The sequence below is a fragment of the Tachyglossus aculeatus genome, chromosome 2 (assembly GCF_015852505.1).
Source record: "Tachyglossus aculeatus isolate mTacAcu1 chromosome 2, mTacAcu1.pri, whole genome shotgun sequence".
NCBI classification, from domain to species: domain Eukaryota; kingdom Metazoa; phylum Chordata; class Mammalia; order Monotremata; family Tachyglossidae; genus Tachyglossus; species Tachyglossus aculeatus.
This window is the reverse complement of record NC_052067.1, coordinates 173,067,836-173,085,787: the sequence shown is the minus strand read 5'-3', so window position 1 is coordinate 173,085,787 and position 17,952 is coordinate 173,067,836. Positions and strand designations below refer to the sequence as shown.

At 47.4% G+C, this 17,952-nt stretch overlaps 1 protein-coding gene across 1 annotated transcript; it reads left to right on the top strand.

The window, feature by feature from the left end:
* The first annotated feature begins 5,237 nt into the window (after positions 1-5,237).
* RERGL (RERG like) lies at positions 5,238-16,148 on the top strand. The gene is made up of 5 exons (XM_038741191.1): positions 5,238-5,329; positions 8,895-8,951; positions 11,349-11,422; positions 12,116-12,264; positions 15,753-16,148. Exons 1-5 carry the CDS (start codon positions 5,278-5,280, stop codon positions 16,033-16,035), a joined length of 615 nt encoding a protein of 204 aa, XP_038597119.1. The 5' UTR covers positions 5,238-5,277; the 3' UTR covers positions 16,036-16,148.
* Positions 16,149-17,952: the final 1,804 nt, after the last annotated feature.

Genomic DNA, 17,952 nt, shown 5'->3' with positions numbered 1-17,952 from the left:
GTTATCCTTGGCTCCTCTCTCTCACTCAACCCACATATTCAATCTATAAATTGCTCCTTTTATTCACCTCCCTTCCTCAGCTCCACAGCACTTATGCCCACATCTGTCATTTATTTATTTCAATGTCTGTCTCCCTCTCTAGACTGTCCACTCTTCCAAAGACTCCGGTGGTTGACCATCCACTTCTGCAGCAAACAAAAACTCCTCCCCATCGGCTTTAATCAATCAACCAATCAATCAATCGTATTTATTGAGCGCTTACTGTGTGCAGAGCACTGTACTAAGCGCTTGAGAAGTACAAGTTGGCAACATATAGAGACAGTCCCTACCCAACCACCATCTTGCTTTCTTCTACCTCGCCTTGCTACTTCACCTAGCGACTCTCCAACTATAACCCAGCCTTCACATTTCGCTCTTCTATATGTTGCCAACTTGTACTTCCCAAGCGCTTAGTACAGTGCTCTCCTTCTACTGCCCAGCCCACAACCTCCGCTCCTCCACCGCTAATCTCCTCACTGTACCTCGTTCTCGCCTGTCCCGCCATCGACCCCCGGCCCACGTCATCCCCCGGGTCTGGAATGCCCTCCCTCTGCCCATCCGCCGCGCTAGCTCTCTTCCTCCCTTCAAGGCCCTGCTGAGAGCTCACCTCCTCCAGGAGGCCTTCCCAGACTGAGCCCCTTCCCTCCTCTCCCCCTCGTCCCCCTCTCCATCCCCCCATCTTACCTCCTTCCCTTCCCCACAGCACCTGTATATATGTATATATGGTTGCACATATTTATTACTCTATTTATTTATTTATTTATTTATTTTACTTGTACATTTCTATCCTATTTATTTTATTTTGTTGGTATGTTTGGTTTTGTTCTCTGTCTCCCCCTTTTAGACTGTGAGCCCACTGTTGGGTAGGGACTGTCTCTATGTGTTGCCAATTTGTACTTCCCAAGCGCTTAGTACAGTGCTCTGCACATAGTAAGCGCTCAATAAATACGATTGATTGATTGATTGATTGATTGCACACAGTAAGCGCTCAATACATACGATTGAATGAATGAATGAATGAATAATGCCAACCTTCTCACTGTCCCTCCATCTCCATCTTGCCTTCTTCTACCTCGCCTTGCCACTTCACCTAGCGACTCTCCAACTGTAACCCAGCCTTTACATTTCGCTCTTCTGTATGTTGCCAACTTGTACTTCCCAAGCGCTTAGTACAGTGCTCTGCACACAGTAAGTGCTCAATAAATGCGATTGAATGAATGAAGGAATGAATGAATAATGCCAACCTTCTCACTGTATCTCCATCTCGTCTATCTTGCTGCCGACCCCAGGCCCACATCCTGCCTCTTTCCTGGAATGTCCTCCCTCCCGAAATCCAACAGACAATGACTCCTGCGCTTCAAAGCCTTATTGAAGGCCCATCTCCTCCAAGAGGCCTTCCCTGATTTATCCCCCGCTTTTCTCTTCTCCCACTCCCTTCTGCGTCGCCCTGACTCGCTCCCTTTGCCCTTCCCTCCTCCCGGCCCCACAGCACTTATGTCCAGATCTGTCATTGATTTATTTATATTAATATCTGTCTCCCCACCTCTAGATTGTCAACTCATTGTGGGCAGGGAATGTGCCTATTATAAGAATCAATCAATCATATTTATTGAGCGCTTACTGTGTGCAGAGCACTGTACTGAGCGCTTGGGAAGTACAAGTTGGCAACATATAGAGACAGCACCTACCCAACAGTGGGCTCACAGTCTAAAAGAATAGATAGTGGATAGTCACAGTCTAAAAGAAGCAGCATGGCATAGTGGATAGAGCCTGGGACTAGGAGTCAGAAGGTCATGGGTTTTAATCCCAGCTCCTCTACTTGTCTGCTGTGGGACCTTGGGCAAATCACTTCACTTCTCTGGGCCTCAGTTGCCTCATCTGGAAATTGGGATTGAGACTGAGCTCAAAGTGGGACAGGGTCTGTGTCCAACCCCATTTGCTTAATCCATCTAGAGTTTAGTATGGTGCCTGGCAGAAAGCTTAATAAATACCATAATTTTTCTTCTTATTATTGTTCTATTGTACTCTCCCAAGCATTTAGTACAGTACTCTCCATGTAGTAAGAGAAGCAGCATGGCTCACTGGAAAAAGCACGGGCTTGGGAGTCAGAGGTCATGGGTTCTAATCCCGACTCCGCCACATGTCTGCTGTGTGACCTTCGGCAAGTCACTTAACTTCTCTGAGCCAGTTACCTCATCTGTAAAATGGGGATTAAGACTGTGAGCCCCACGTGGGACAACCTGATAATAATAACAATAATGGCATTTATTAAGTGCTTACTATGTGCAAAGCACTGTTCTAAGCACTGGGGAGGTTGCAAGGTGATCAGGGTGTCCCATAGGGGGCTCACAGTCTTAATCCCCATTTTACAGATGAGGGAACTGAGACATAGAGAAGTGAAGTGACTTGCCCAAAGTCACACAGCTGACAATTGGTGGAGCTGGGATTCGAACCCATGACCTCTGACTCCAAAGCCCGTGCTCTTTCCACTGAGCCACGCTGCTTCACTGTGATCACTTTGTATCCCCCCAGTGCTTAGAACAGTGCTTTGCACTTAGTAAGTGCTTAACAAATATAATGATAATAATGATGGCATTTATTAGACGCTTACTATGTGCAAAGCATTGTTCTAAGCGCTGATGCCATCATTATTATAGTAAGCACTCAATAAATATTATTGAATGAATGAATGATCGATGGATTCACCTCTCCCTCATATAGTTTTGCATATAGTAAGCACTTAAAAATAGCACTGATTCATTCATTCATTCATTCAATCGTATTTATTGAGCACTTACTGTACTAATCAATCAATCTGTGTGCAGAGCACTGTACTAAGCGCTTGGGAAGCACAAGTTGGCAACATATAGAGATGGTACCTACCCAAAAATGGGCTCACAGTCTAGAAGGGGAAGACAGACAACAAAACAAAACATGTGGACAAGTGCCAAGTCATCTCTATACCCAGTAAGCGTTCAGTAAATAGCCTTGATGGATAACAATAATAATTATGGTGTTTGTAAAGGGCTTACTATGTGCCAGGTACTGTACTAAACCCGGCGTGGCTGCAAGCAACTCAGGTTGGACCCAGGCCCTGTCCCATGTGGGGCTCACAGTTTCAATCCCCATTTACAGATGAGATCATTGAGGCACAGAGAAGTGAAGTGACTCGCCCAAGTTTGCACAGTGGACAAGTAGCGGAGCTGGGATTAGAACCCATGACCTTCTGACTCCCAGGACTGTGCTCTAGCTACTAGGCCATGCTGCTTCTCAATGGATGGATTGATTGATGGCTCTGCATGCAGTAAGCACTCAGTAAGTAGCCTTGATGGATGGACTGAGCGCTCTGCACAGAGTAAGCGCACAAAAGATTGCCCTGCTGGATGGATGAAGAGCGGCTCTGTGGCAAGAAGCCAACGCTGTAGTCCATCGGTCCATCTGTCCCGCAGCATAGCTTAGCGGCTAGAGCCCGGGCCTGAGAGTCAGAAGATCATGGGTTCTAATCCTGCTCCACAACACACCTGCTGTGTGACCTTGGACAAGTCACTTCACTCCTCTGGTCCTCAGTTCCCTCATCTGTCGAATGGGGATCAAGACTGAGCCCCCTTTTTCCACTTCCCCTCCCCATCCCCCTGCCCTACCTCCTTCCCCTCCCCACAGCCCCTGTATATATGTTTGTACAGATTTATTACTCTATTTATTTTACTTGTACATATTTACTATTCTATTTATTTTGTTAATGACGCGTGTCCAGCTTTAATTCCATTTGTTCTGATGACTTGGCACCTGTCCACATGGTTTGTTTTGTTGTCTGTCTCCCCGTTCTAATAATAATAGCAATAATAATAATGATAGCATTTATTAAGTGCTTACTATGTGCAAAGCACTGTTCTAAGCACCGGGGATGTTAACAAGATGATCAGGTTGTCCCACGGGGGGCTCGCAGTCTTCATCCCCATTCTACAGATGAGGTTACTGAGGCCCAGAGAAGTGACTAGCCCAAAGTCACACAGCTGACAAGTGATGGAGCCAGGACTGTGAGCCCGTTGTTGGGTAGGGACCGTCTCTTTATGTTGCCAACTTGTACTTTCCAAGCGCTTAGTACAGTGCTCTGCACACAGTAAGCGCTCAATAGATTGAATGCATGCATGAATGAATGAATGAATGACTGTGAGCCCTACAGTGGACAGGGACCATGTCTGACCCGAGTTGCTCGTATCCACCCCAGCGCTCCGTACAACACCCGACACGTAATGATAATGATGGTATTTGTTAAGCGCTTACAATGTGCCAAGCACTGTTCTAAGCTCTGGGAGGGATACAAGGTCATCAGGTTGTCCCACATGGGGCTCATAGCCTTCATCCCCGTTTTCCAGATGAGGTCACTGAGGCCCAGAGAAGTGAAACGACTTACCCAAAGTCACACAGCTGATAAGTAGCGTGGCTCAGTGGAAAGAGCCCGGGCTTTGGAGTCAGAGGTCATGGGTTCAAATCCCGGCTCTGCCACTTGTCAGCTGGGTGACTTTGGGCAAGCTTCTCTGCGCCTCAGTTACCTCAGCTGTAAAACGGGGGTTAAGACTGTGAGCCCCCCGTGGGACAACCTGATCACCTTGTAACCTCCCCAGTGCTTAGAACAGTGCTTTGCACATAGTAAGCACTTAATAAATGCCATTATTATTATTAAGTGGCAGAGCTGGGATCAGAACCCACGACCTCTGACTCCCAAGCTCGGGCTCTTGTCACTAAGCCATTTACAAATACCATTATCATCATCGTCATCATAACTGCACCGTCAAGGCCCAGGCCCTGATCCCAGGAGACGAGATCTTTTAGACTGTGAGCCCACTGTTGGGTAGGGACTGTCTCTATGTGTTGCCAATTTGTACTTCCCAAGCGCTTAGTACAGTGCTCTGCACATAGTAAGCGCTCAATAAATACGATTGATTGATTGATTGATTGAGACGAGGCGTGGGGGAGGAAGGCGAAGGGACACTGTGCTGGGGGGAGGCCCAGCCCTGACCATCTGGCTGCCTGGGAACGCCCAGCCAGTTGCCGTGGGAGGGACTGAGAGGAGAGGTCAGTACAGCCCCCGCCCCGGCACCGCTCAAATAGCCGCCGCTGCTCCTCAGACCTCATCAGTCCTTCTGGGTACATCTGTGTGGGTGAGAGAGAGAAACTTCACCCGTTCTCACCACTGCCAACGCCGCAGGACCCAGGAGTCCTCATCTTCCCTACAGGATGAGCCACGTGAAGCTGGCCGTCCTGGGATGGCCTGGGGCCGGCAAGACTGGTGAGTCCTTCGACCAAGAGATCCTCGCCCCGGGGAATAATAATAATAATAATATTAATTACAATGTGCAAAGCACTGTTCTAAGCGCTGGGGAGGTTACAAGGTGATGAGGCTGTCCCTTCGGGGGCTCACAGTCTCCATCCCCATTTTACAGATGAGGGAACTGGGGCCCAGAGAAGTGAAGCGACTTGCCCAAAGTCACACAGCTGACAAGTGGCGGAGCCGGGATTTGAACCCGTGACCTCTGACTCCAAAGCCCGGGCTCTTTCCACTGAGCCGCGCTGCTTCTCTAAGCAGCGTGCCAGGATGCTGGAATGCCAGGACGGCCGCTATTAAGCTATTTGGGAAGGCTTACTATGTTCCCAAAGCGCTGGGATGGACCTAAGGTAATTGGGTTGGACACAATCCCTGCCCCACATGGGGCTCGCAGTCTCCATTCCTATTCTGCAGAAGAGGGAACTGAGGCACAGAGAAGTGAAGGGACTTACCCAAGGTCATGCAGCAGACAAGGAGCAGAGCCGGGATGAGAAGCCAGGTCTTTCTTGCTCCCAGGTCCAGGCTCTGGCCACTAAAGAAGCAGTGTGGCTCAGTGGAAAGAGCCCTGGCTTTGGAGTCAGAGGTCATGGGTTCAAATCCCCGTTCCTCCACTTCTCAGCTGTGTGACTTTGGGCAGGTCACTTAATAATAATGGCATTTATTAAGTGCTTATGATGTGCAAAGCACTGTTCTAAGCGCTGGAGAGGTTACTAGGTGATCAGGTTGTCCCACATAAGGCTCACAGTCTTCATCCCCATTTTACAGATGAGGTAACTGAGGCATAGAGAAGTTAAGTGACTTGCCCAAAGTCACACAGCTGACAATTGGCGGAGCCAGGATTTGAACCCATGATCCCTGACTCCAAAGCCTGTGCTCTTTCCACGGAGCTACACTGCTTCTCTAACTTAACTTCTTTGTGCCTGAGTTACCTCATCTGTAAAATGGGAATGAAGACTGTGAGCCCCCCGTGGGAATACCTGATCACCTTGTAACCTCCCCAGCGCTTAGAACAGTGCTTTGCACATAGTAAGTGCTTAATAAATGCCATTATTATTATTATTATTAGACCATTCTGCTTTTATCAATAATAATAATAATGATGAAGATGATGGTATTTGTTAGGCGCTTACTATGTGCCAGCCACTGGATTAAGCGCTGGGAAGCAGCATGGCTTAGTGAAAAGAGCCCGGGCTTGGGTTCCAGAGGTTTTGAGTTCTAATCCCGACTCTGCCACTTGTCAGCTGTGTGACTTTGGGCAAGTCACTTACCTTCTCTGGGCCTCAGTTCCCTCATCTGGAAAATGGGGATTGAGATTGTGAGCCCCACATGGGACAGGCATGTGTCCAAATCTATTTTAGCTTATATCCAGCGCTTAGTACAAGGCCATAAACATAGTAAGTGCTTAATTCACTTCCCCCTTCTAGACTGTGAGCCCGCTGTTGGGTAGGGACCGTCTCTATATGTTGCCAATTTGTACTTCCCTAGCGCTTAGTACAGTGCTCTGCACACAGTAAGCGCTCAATAAATACGATTGAATGAATGAATGAATGAATTAACAAATGCCATTTTGATTTTGACCGTTATTATTACCATCGATCGGTTGATTGATAGTGTATCAAGCCCAGCGCTTAGCACAGAGCATGATGCATAGGAAGAGCTGAACGATTGCCAAGATTGTGATTATTATAGCGTGGCTCAGTGGAAAGAGCCCGGGCTTTGGAGTCAGAGGTCACGGGTTCAAATCCCGACTCTGCCAATTTTCAGCTGTGTGACTTTGGGCAAGTCACTTGACTTCTCTGGGCCTCAGTTCCCTCATCTGTAAACTGGGGATTAAGACTGTGAACCCCCCGTGGGACAACCTGATCACCTTGTAACCTCCCCAGCGCTTAGAACAGTGCTTTACACATAGTAAGCGCTTAACAAATGCCGTCATTAATTAGAGGGGACGTGAACAGAGACACAAATGTTGAGTGCCAGGCGATGCCATCCACAGTATCCGGCTCAGCAGTTGGTGAGGAAGTTGAGGGGTGAGGTGGAGGATAGGCGCCCTTCTTGCCCCCCTTAATCCCACCTCTCACCGCCCCAGGGACCCCCACAGGGGTAAAACCTCCCCCTTCTAGACTGTGAGCCCACTGTTGGGTAGGGACCATCTCTATATGTTGCCAACTTGTACTTCCCAAGCGCTTAGTACAGTGCTCGGCACACAGTAAGCGCTCCATAAATACAATTGAATGAATGAATGAATGAATGAATGAAATACCAACCCACAGGGACAGGAGCTGAAGGTGTCTTCAAAGAGCGGGCACAAATCCGAGATGCAGCGTGGTCTAGTAGTTAAATCCCAGGGCTGGGCGTCAGAAGGACCTGGGTTCTAATTCTGCCCCCGCCACTCGCCTGCTGTGTGACCTCGGGCCAGTCACTTCACTTCTCTGGGCTTCAGTTCTCTCATCTGGAAAATGGGGATGGAGACTGTGAGCCCCACGTGGGACAGGGACTGTGTCCAACTCAAATTGCTCGTATTCACCCCAGCAATTAGTATGGTGCCTGTCACTTAGAAAGCGCTTAATAAATACCATTGTTACTATTTTCTGGGTCTTAGTGGCCTCATCTGTAAAATGGGGATTGAGACCGTGAGCCCCACATGGGATGGGGCCTGGATCCAACCCGATTTGCTTGTATCCACCCCAGCGCTTAATACAGTGCCTGGCACATAGTAAGCACTTAATACCTGCCATTAGCATTATTCTCTGGGCCTCAGTTGCCTCGTCTATAAAATGGGGATTGAGACTGTGAGCCCCACGTGGGACAGGAACTGTGTCTAACCTGATTTTCATGTATCCACCCCAGCACTTAGTAAAGTGCCTATATATATATATACACACCTGTATATATATATATATATATATATATATACACACCTGTATATATATATATATATACACCTGTATATATGCATATATGTTTGTACATATTTATTACTCTATTTATTTATTTATGTATTTATTTATTTATTTTACTTGTACATATCATCATCATCAATCGTATTTATTGAGCGCTTACTATGTGCAGAGCACTGTACTAAGCGCTTGGGAAGTACAAATTGGCAACATATAGAGACAGTCCCTACCCAACAGTGGGCTCACAGTCTATCTATTCTATTGATTTTATTTTGTTAGTATGTTTGGTTTTGTTCTCTGTCTCCCCCTTTTAGACTGTAAGCCCACTGTTGGGTAGGGACTGTCTCTATATGTTGCCAATTTGTACTTCCCAAGCGCTTAGTACAGTGCTCTGCACATAGTAAGCGCTCAATAAATACGATTGATGATGGCACATAGTAAAGCGCTTAATCCCTGCCATTATTATTTCCTGGGCGTCAGTTGCCTCATCTGTAAAATGGGGACCGAGAGCGTGAGCCCCATGAAGGACAGGGACTGAGTCCAACCTGATTTCCTTGTATCCAGAGTGTGTGGCACTTAGGAAGCGCTTAACAAATACCAGAACTGTCTGAACGTCTGTCTGTGTTTCGCAGCCCTCACGGTGCGCTTCCTGACCCGGAGATTCATTGGCGAATACTCCTCCAGCATCGGTAAGCCTCCCCCACGCCGGAGAACGCCCTCTCCCCTCACCTCCCACCTCCCCTCCATCAGTTCTGCGCTCACTATGTGATGAGCGCTGTACCGAGGGTTGGGCCAGGCGCTAATAATAATAACGATAATGGCATTTATTAAGTGCTTTCTATGTGCAAAGCACTGTTCTAAGCGCTGGGGAGGTTACAAGGTGATCAGGTTGTCCCACGGGGGGGCTCACAGTCTTAATCCCCATTTTCCAGATGAGGGAACTGACGCCCAGAGAAGTGAAGTGACTTGCCCAAAGTCACACAGCTGACAATTGGCGGAGACGGGATTTGAACCCATGACCTCTGACTTTAAAGCCCGGGCTCTTTCCACTGAGCCACGCTGCTTGTCCTGTGAGCCCCACGTGGGTCAACCTGATGACCCTGTATCTACCCAATGCTTAGAACAGTGCTTGGCACATAGTAAATGCGTAACAAATGCCATTATTATTATTATTATTATTGTTACCCAGTAATCTCACCATCTCTGCTCTACATGGGCTTGTGGTATTAAGGGAGAGCTTGGTACAGTGCCTGACACATAGTAAGCACTTAAAAAATTCCGCACTTCTTATTAAGGGGAGGGACAACAGATTTGAAGTCCCCATTTTACAGATGAGGAAGTCGAGGCCCAGAGAATAATAATAACAATAATGATGATGGCATTTGTTCAGTGCTTACTATGTGCAAAGCACTGTTCTAAGCGCTGGGGGGATACAAGGGGATCAGGTTGACTCATGCGGGGCTCATAGTCTTAATCCCCATTTTACAGATAAGGTCACTGAGGCTCAGAGAAGTGAAGTGACTTGACCAAGGTCACACAGCAGATAAGCGGCAGAGGCAGGATTAGAACCCTGGTCCCCTACCCCCAAGGCGTGTGTTCTTTTGGCTAAATCCGGCCATTTCTCTTCAATCGGTGATATTTACTGGGCGCTACTGGGTGCAGAGCTCTGTGCTAAGCGCTTGGGAGAGTTCCATAATTAATCTGGATAAATCCTGGGCCTGGGGGTCAGAAGGACCTGGGTTTTAAACCCAGCTCACCACATGTCTGCTGTGCAACCTAGGGAGAGCAACCACACTTCCCTGGGCCTCAGTTACCTCATCTGTAAAATGGGTATTGAGACAGTGAGCCCCTCGTGGGACAGGGATCGAGTCCAACCAGGTTTGTTTGCATCCATCCCAGTGCTTAGTAGTAATGAAAATAATAATAATAATAATAATAGTAATAATAATAATAATAATAATGGTATTTGTTAAAAGTGCTTACTTTGTTCATTTGTTCATTCAATCGTATTTATTGAGCACTTACTGTGTGCAGAGCACTGTACTAAGCACTTGGGAAGTACAATTCGGCAACAGACCCTACCCAACAATGGGCTCACAGTCAAGAAGCGGGAGACAGACAACGAAACAAGTAGACATTCATTCTTCATTCATTCAATCGTATTTATTGAGCGCTTACTGGGTGCAGAGCACTGGACTACGCGCTTGGAAAGTACAAGCTGGCAACATACAGAGACGGTCCCTTTCCAACAGCGGGCTCACAGTCTAGAAGGGGGAGACAGAGAACAAAACAAAACATATTAACAAAATAAAATAAATAGAATAAAAATGTACAAATAAAATAGAGTAATAAATCTGTACAAACATATATACATATATCCAGGTGCTGTGGGGAGGGGAAGGAGGTAAGGCGAGGAGGGGGAGAGGAAGGAGGGGGCTCAGTGTGGGAAGGCCTCCTGGAGGAGGTGAGCTCTCAGTAGGGCTTTGAAGGGAGGAAGAGAGCGAGCTTGGAGGATGGGCAGAGGGAGGGCATTCCAGGCCAGGGGGAGGCATCAATAGCATCAAAATAGATAAATAGAATTATATACATATATATACATATATATACATCATTAATAAAATGAATAGAATAAAAAATACACAAGTGCTGTGGGGAGGGGAAGGGGATAGAGCAGAGGGAGGGAGTTGGGGCAAAGGGGAGGGGAGGAGGAGCAGAGGAAAAGGGGCTCAGTCTGGGAAGGCATCCTGGAGGAGGTGAGCTCTAAGTAGGGCTTTGAAGGGAGGAAGAGAGCTGTTTGACAGATGTTCTTTCTCAAGCAGCGTGGCTCAGTGGAAAGAGCCCAGGCTTTGGAGTCAGAGGTCATGGGTTCAAATCCTGCTCCGCCACTTGTCAGCTGTCTGACTTTGGGCAGGTCACTTCACTTCTCTGGGCCTCAGTTACCTCATCTGTAAAATGGGGATGAAGACTGTGAGCCCCCTGTGGGACAAACTGATCACCTTGTAACCTCCCCAGCGCTTAGAACAGTGCTTTGCTCATAGTAAGCACTTAATAAATAAATGCCATTATTATTATTATTATCTTCCCAGAATCTGTGTACAGCAAGAACTTGTGCCACGACGGACAGCAGCTCCGTCTGGAGATTTATGATGCCGGATCCCAGGTCAGTATCCTAAATCCACCTCCCCCTCCAGCCTGGAACCTCCTCGTCTGCTTTATTGGATAATAATAATAATAATAATGATGGCATTTGTTAAGCGCTTACTATGTGCAAAGTGCTGTTCTAAGCGCTGACTCTCCCAGCCACTTAGTATGGTGCTCTGCACATAGCAAGCCCTCACCAAATGGTAATAATTGTGGTATTTGTTAAGCGCGGACTATGTGCCGGGCACTGTACTAAGCGCTGGGGTGGATAGAAGCAAATCAGGTGGGACACAGTCCCTGTCCCATATGGGGCTCACAGTCTCAATCCCTATTTACGAGTGAGGTCACTGAGGCCCAGAGAAGTGACTAATAAGAAGAATTAGGGTGTTTGTTAAGCCTTTACTATGTGCCAAGCACTGTTCTAAGCGCTGAGGTAGATACAAGGCAATCAGGTTGGACACAGTCCCTGTCCCATGTGGGGCTCACAGTCTCAATCCCTATTTATGAATGAGGTCACTGAAGCCCAGAGAAGTGAAATGGCTTGCTCAAAGTCACACAGCTGACAAGGGGCGGGATTAGAACCCACAACTTCTGGCTCCCAAGCCGTGCTCTTTCTACTCTTTCTACTGGTACATAGTAAGCGCTTAACAAATGCCACAGATATTCTTCTTCTTCTTCTTCTATGTTCTCTGAACCGTTTCTTCCCTTTCAGCTCCAGAGAGGGATGTTATCCCTGGCCAACGAGCTCCTCTGGGCGGACGGTTTCATCGTCGTGTACGACATCAGCGATAAATCCTCGTTTGCCTTTGCCAAGGCTCTCATCTACTGGATACGAGACTCTCAGGGAGGTCACTGCAGGAGGTGAGGGGATCTAGCCTATTTGTTGCTGTTGTTTTTTTTTTATTGTATCTGTAGAGCGCTTACTGAGAACCAGGCAATGTACTAAACCCTGAGATAAGGACAAGCTAATCAGCTTTGACATAACCTGTCCCAGGTGGGGCTCAAAGTCTTAATCCTCCTTTTCCAGATCATCATCATCAGTCATATTTATTGAGCGCTTACTGTGTGCAGAGCACTGTACTAAGCACTTAGATGAGACAACTAAGATACAGAGAATAATAATAATTGTGGTATTTTTTCAACACTTATTGGGTGTGTCAGGTATTGTGCTAAGCATTGGATTCAAACAAATGGCGTTGGATTCCGTCCCTGTCTCCATTCATTCATTCAATCATATTTATTGAGCACTTACTGTGTGCAGAGCTCCGTACTAAGCGCTTTGGAAGTACAAGTTGCCAACATATAGAGATGGTCCCTACCCAACAGCGGGGTCACAGTCTAGAAGGGGGAGACAGACAATAAAACAAAACATATTAACAAAATAAAATAAATAGAATAGTAAATATGTGCAAGTAGAGTAATAAATACGTACAAACATATATACAGGTGCTGTGGGGAGGGGAAGGAGGGGGAGAGGAAGGAGGGGGCTCAGTCTGGGAAGGCCTCCTGGAGGAGGTGAGCTCTCAGTAGGGCCTTGAAGGGAGGACGAGAGCTAGCTTGGCGGATGGGCAGAGGGAGCAGGGCATTCCAGGCCCGGGGGATGACGTGGGCCGGGGGTCGATGGCGGGACAGGTGAGAACGAGGCCTAAACGGTGAGGAAATTAGCGGCAGAGGAGCGGAGGGTGCGGGCTGCGATGGAGAAGGAGAGAAGTGGGGCTCACAGTCTTAATCTTATGAGTCACAGTCTTATTAGAAGCAGCATGGCTCAATGGAAAGAGCCCGGGCTTTGGAGTCAGAGATCATGGGTTCAAATCCCAGCTCTGCCAATTGTCAGCTGTGTGACTTTGGTCAAGTCACTTCACTTCTCTGTGCCTCAGTTACCTCATCTGTAAAATGGGGATTAAGACTGTGAGCCCCCCGTGGGATAACTTGATCACCTTGTAATCTCCCCAGCGCTTAGAACAGTGCTTTGCACATAGTAAGCGCTCAATAAATGCTATCATTATTATTATTATTATATCCCCATTTTCCAAATGAGGGAACAGAGGGCCAGAGAAGTGAAGTGATAGTGATTTGCCTGAGGTCACACAACAGAGAAGCAGTGGAGTCAGGATTAGAACCCAGGTCCTTCTAACTCCCAGGCCTGTGCTCTAGGCACCGGGCCGTGCTGCTTCTCGTGGCTTAGTGGAAAGAGCCCGGGCTTGGGAGTCAGAAGTCCGGGGTTCTAATCCCGGCTCTACCACTTATCAGCTGTGTGACTTCGGGCAAGTCACTTCACCTCTCTGTGCCTCAGGTACCCCATTTATAAAATGGGGATTAAGACTGCGAGCCCCACGTGGGACAACCTGATTACGTTGCATCTACTCCAGCGCTTAGAACAGCGCTTAGCACACAGTAAGCGTTTAACAAATGCTATCATTATTATTTACTAGTATTTCTCCACCTCGCTTCCCTTCCCGGGAAGAGACACCAATGAGCCCAGTAGCAGCAGAATTCAAGCTTCCAGGCGACTGTCTCTATATGTTGCCAACTTGTACTTCCCAAGCGCTTAGTACAGTGCTCTGCACACAGTAAGCGCTCAATAAATACGAATGATTGATTGATTGATTGATTGATTTAGGCTCCCAGTGGCTACTGGTCTTTTAGCTGACATGATTCCCTGTCAGAGGAAAGGGGCAAGTCACGATTATTCTTGGCCTAAGTTTCCTTATCTGGAATTGGGAATTCACTGTGTAGCCTCCCCCCGACTAAGCCTGGAAACCTCGTATGGGACAGGGATTGTGTCTGATCTGATGACCTTGTATCTATCAATCAGTCAATCTTATTTATCTAAAGCTTACTGTGGGCAAAGCATTGAACTAAGTGCTTGGGAGAGTATAATATGAAAAAGCCGGTAGAAACATAATAATAATAATAATAATAATAATGATAATGATGACATTTATTAAGCACTTACTATGTGCAAAACACTGTTCTAAGCCCCGGGGAGGTTACAAGGTGATCAGGTTGTCCCACGGGGGGCTCACAGTCTTAATCCCCATTTTAATCCTCACAGTTTTAATCCCCATTTTACATATGAGGTAACTGAGGCACAGAGAAGTGAAGTGACTTGCCCAAAGTCACACAGCTGACAATTGGTGGAGTCAGGAGTTGAACCCATGAACTCTAACTTCAAAGCTCGTGCTCTTTCCACTGAGCCACGCTGCTTCTCCCTGCCCACAGTGAGTTTACAGTCAGAGGGTGAGACAGACTTTAATAATAATGGTACTTGTTAAGGGCTTACTATGTGCCAAGCACTGTTCTAAGTCCTGGGGGAGATACAAGGTACTCAGGTTGTCCCACGTGGGGCTCACAGTCTTAATCCCCATTCTACAGATGAGGTAACTGAGGCACAGAGAAGCAGAGTGACTTGCCCAAGGTCACACAGCAGGCAAGTTTGGGCAAGTCACTTCACTTCTCTGGGCCTCAGTTCCCTCAACTGTAAAATGGGGATAAAGACTGTGAGCCCCCCGTGGGACAACCTGATCACCTTTTAACCTCCCCAGTGCTTAGAACAGTGCTTTGCACATAGTAAGCGCTTAATAAATGCTATCGTTATTTATTATAAGTGGCAGAGGTGGAATTAAGACTCACATCCTTCTGCATCCCTCTTATCCTCTAGGCCCCACTGTCCCGGGCTCTTTCCCTGAAGCTTTGCAGCCTCCCAGAGGGTGCTGGGTAGGCTGAGGTGAAGATGGTCTACATAATAATAATAATAATAATGATAATAATAATAATAATAATAATAATAATAGCATTTATTAAGCGCTTACTATGTGCAAAGCACTGTTCTAAGTGCTGGGGAGTTCAATCAATCAATCAATCGTATTTATTGAGCGCTTACTATGTGCAGAGCACTGTACTAAGCGCTTGGGAAGTACAAATTGGCATCACATAGAGACAGTCCCTACCCAACAGTGGGCTCACAGTCTAAAAGTGATCAGGTTGTCCCACGGGGGGCTCACAGTCTTAATCCCCATTTTACAGATGAGGGAACTGAGGCCCAGAGAAGTGAAGTGACTTGCCCAAACTCACACAGCTGACAGTTGACGGAGATGGGATTTGAACCCATGACCTCTGACTCCAAAGCCCGGGCTCTTTCCACTGAGCCATGCTGCTTCCCCAACTACTGTATTGTCTTGTCATCTGTCTCCCCCTTCTAGACCGTGAGCCCGTTGTTGGGTAGGGACTGTCTCTACATGTTGCCGACTTGTACTTCCCAAGTGCTTAGTACAGTGCTCTGCACATGGTAAGCGCTCACTGAATATGATTGAATGAGTGAACGAATGACTGGTGTTTGTGGATTTCAGGTCTGTGGAGACAACGGTGCACTTAGTGGGCAACAAGCAGGACCTTTGCCACGCCAGGGCGGTGGATCGAGAGGAAGGCCGGAAGCTGGCACTGGACACCAGGTGTCAGTTTTGCGAGTTGTCGACTGCAGACCAGGCCCAGGAGGTCCAGCTCCTCTTCACCAGGGTCATCAGGGACGTCCTCGCCACCTGCAAGGGCCGGGACAAGCGGAGGCCCAGCGGCTCCAAGTCCGTGGCCAAACTCATCAACAACGTCTTCGGGAAGAGGAGGAAGTCCGTGTAGACGGCATGGCGTTCCCGACGCTTTTGACTACAGTGAGGGTCTCGCCGTATCCTGACTTTTTCTTTTTTTCTGGTATTTCTTAAGCGCTCACTATGAGCCAGGCACGTACTGGGGAAGCAGCATGGCCTAATGGAAAGAACAGGTCATGCGTTCTAATCCCGCCTCTGCCACCTGTCTACTTTGTGGCCTTGGGCAAGTTGCGTCACTTCTCTGGGCCTCAATTTCCTGTAAAAAGGGGATGAAGACTGCGAGCCCTATGTGGGACAGGGAATGTGTCCAACCTAATTATCTTGTATCTACCCCAGCATTTAGAACAGAGCCTGGCATGTAGTAAGCACTTAACAAATACCATTGCTATTATATTATTATTAGGGGTATTGTCTATGCTGTCGAGTCGTTTCTGACCCGTAGCGACTCCGTGGACACATCTCTTCCAGAACGCCCCGCTCTCCATCTGCAACTGTTCTGGTAGTGGATTCACAGAGTTTTCTTGGGAAAAATCCGGAAGTGGCTTGCCACTGTCTTTTTCCGCGTGGTAAATGTGAGTCTTAGCCCTGGACTCTGTCCTAGGACACTGCTGCCCAGCATGGGGAAGTTTTGGCTTGTAGCAGATGGCCTGACACTTGCTAACCACTGGCCGAAGTAGGAATGGAATGGGTAGGCCTCTGCTTCATTCTCCCTCCCATAACTGAGACTGGTAGAGGACTGAAAACTCTCCAGATGTGACTCTGAGAGGGGATCACTAGGGATAGTTATAAGATCGTCTCTGGACACAGTCCCTTGTATGGCTCACAGTCTTCAACCTCATTTTAGAGATCAGTCAATCAATCGTATTTATTGAGCGCTTACTATGTGCAGAGCACTGTACTAAGCGCTTGGGAAGTACAGATTGGCAACATATAGAGACAGTCCCTACCCAACAGTGGGCTCACAGTCTAAAAGGGGGAGACAGGGACTAAAACCAAACATACTAACAAAATAAAATAAATAGGATAGATATGTACAAGTAAAATAAATAAGTAAATAGAGTAATAAATATGTACAAACATATATACATATATACAGGTGCTGTGGGGAAGGGAAGAAGGTAAGATGGGGGGGATGGAGAGGGGGACGAGGGGGAGAGGAAGGAAGGGGCTCAGTCTGGGAAGGCCTCCTAGAGATGAGGGAACTGAGGCTCGGAGAAGTGAAGTGACTTGCCTAAGGTTACACAGTGAGGGGTTGGAGGGGAGATAGGCAAGATAGAGGCATAGTGAGAAGGTTAGCAATAAAGGAGTGAGGTGTGAGGGTTGGGCTGTAGAAGGAGAGAAAGGAGGTGAGGTTGGAGGGGGAAAGGTGGTGGACTGCTTTAAAGCCAACGATGAGACGTTTTTGTTGGATGCGGAGGTGGCTGGGCAACTGCTGGAGTTTTTTGAGGAGCGGGGTGATGTCTCCTGAATGTTTCTGTAGCAAAAGTATCTGGACAGTGCAGTGAAGTTTGGACTGGAGTGGGGAGAGGCAGGAGGCTGGGAGGTCAGCAAGGAGGCTCATTCAGTAATCCAGGCGGGATAGGATGAGTGATTCTATTAACCTGGTAGCAGTATTTAATGGTATTTGTTGAGTGCTTACTATGTGCCAAGCATGGTACTAAGCGCTGGAGTAGGTATTAGGTAATCAGTTTGGACACACTCCCACGTGGTTCTCATAGTCTTCATCTTCATTTTAGAGGAGAGGGAACCAAGGCCCAGAGAAGAGAAGTTACTTGCCCAAGGTCACGCAGCAGATGAGGGGAGGAGTGGGATTAGAACCCAAGTCCATTCAACTTCCAGGTCTGTGTGCTATCCACTAGGACATGCTGCTTCTCACTGTCACATTCCTAAGGTGGTCATTCATTAGAATTTATTTAACAAATAGAATTTATTAAATTCAATAGAATTT

Coding starts and splice junctions, on each gene's coding strand:
- RERGL (XM_038741191.1), top strand. CDS start 5,278: ATGAGCCACGTGAAGCTGGCCGTCCTGGGATGGCCTGGGGCCGGCAAG. Junction 5,330..8,894: donor GCCTGGGGCCGGCAAGACTG/GTGAGTCCTTCG, acceptor TGTGTTTCGCAG/CCCTCACGGTGCGCTTCCTG. Junction 11,423..12,115: donor TTTATGATGCCGGATCCCAG/GTCAGTATCCTA, acceptor CTTCCCTTTCAG/CTCCAGAGAGGGATGTTATC.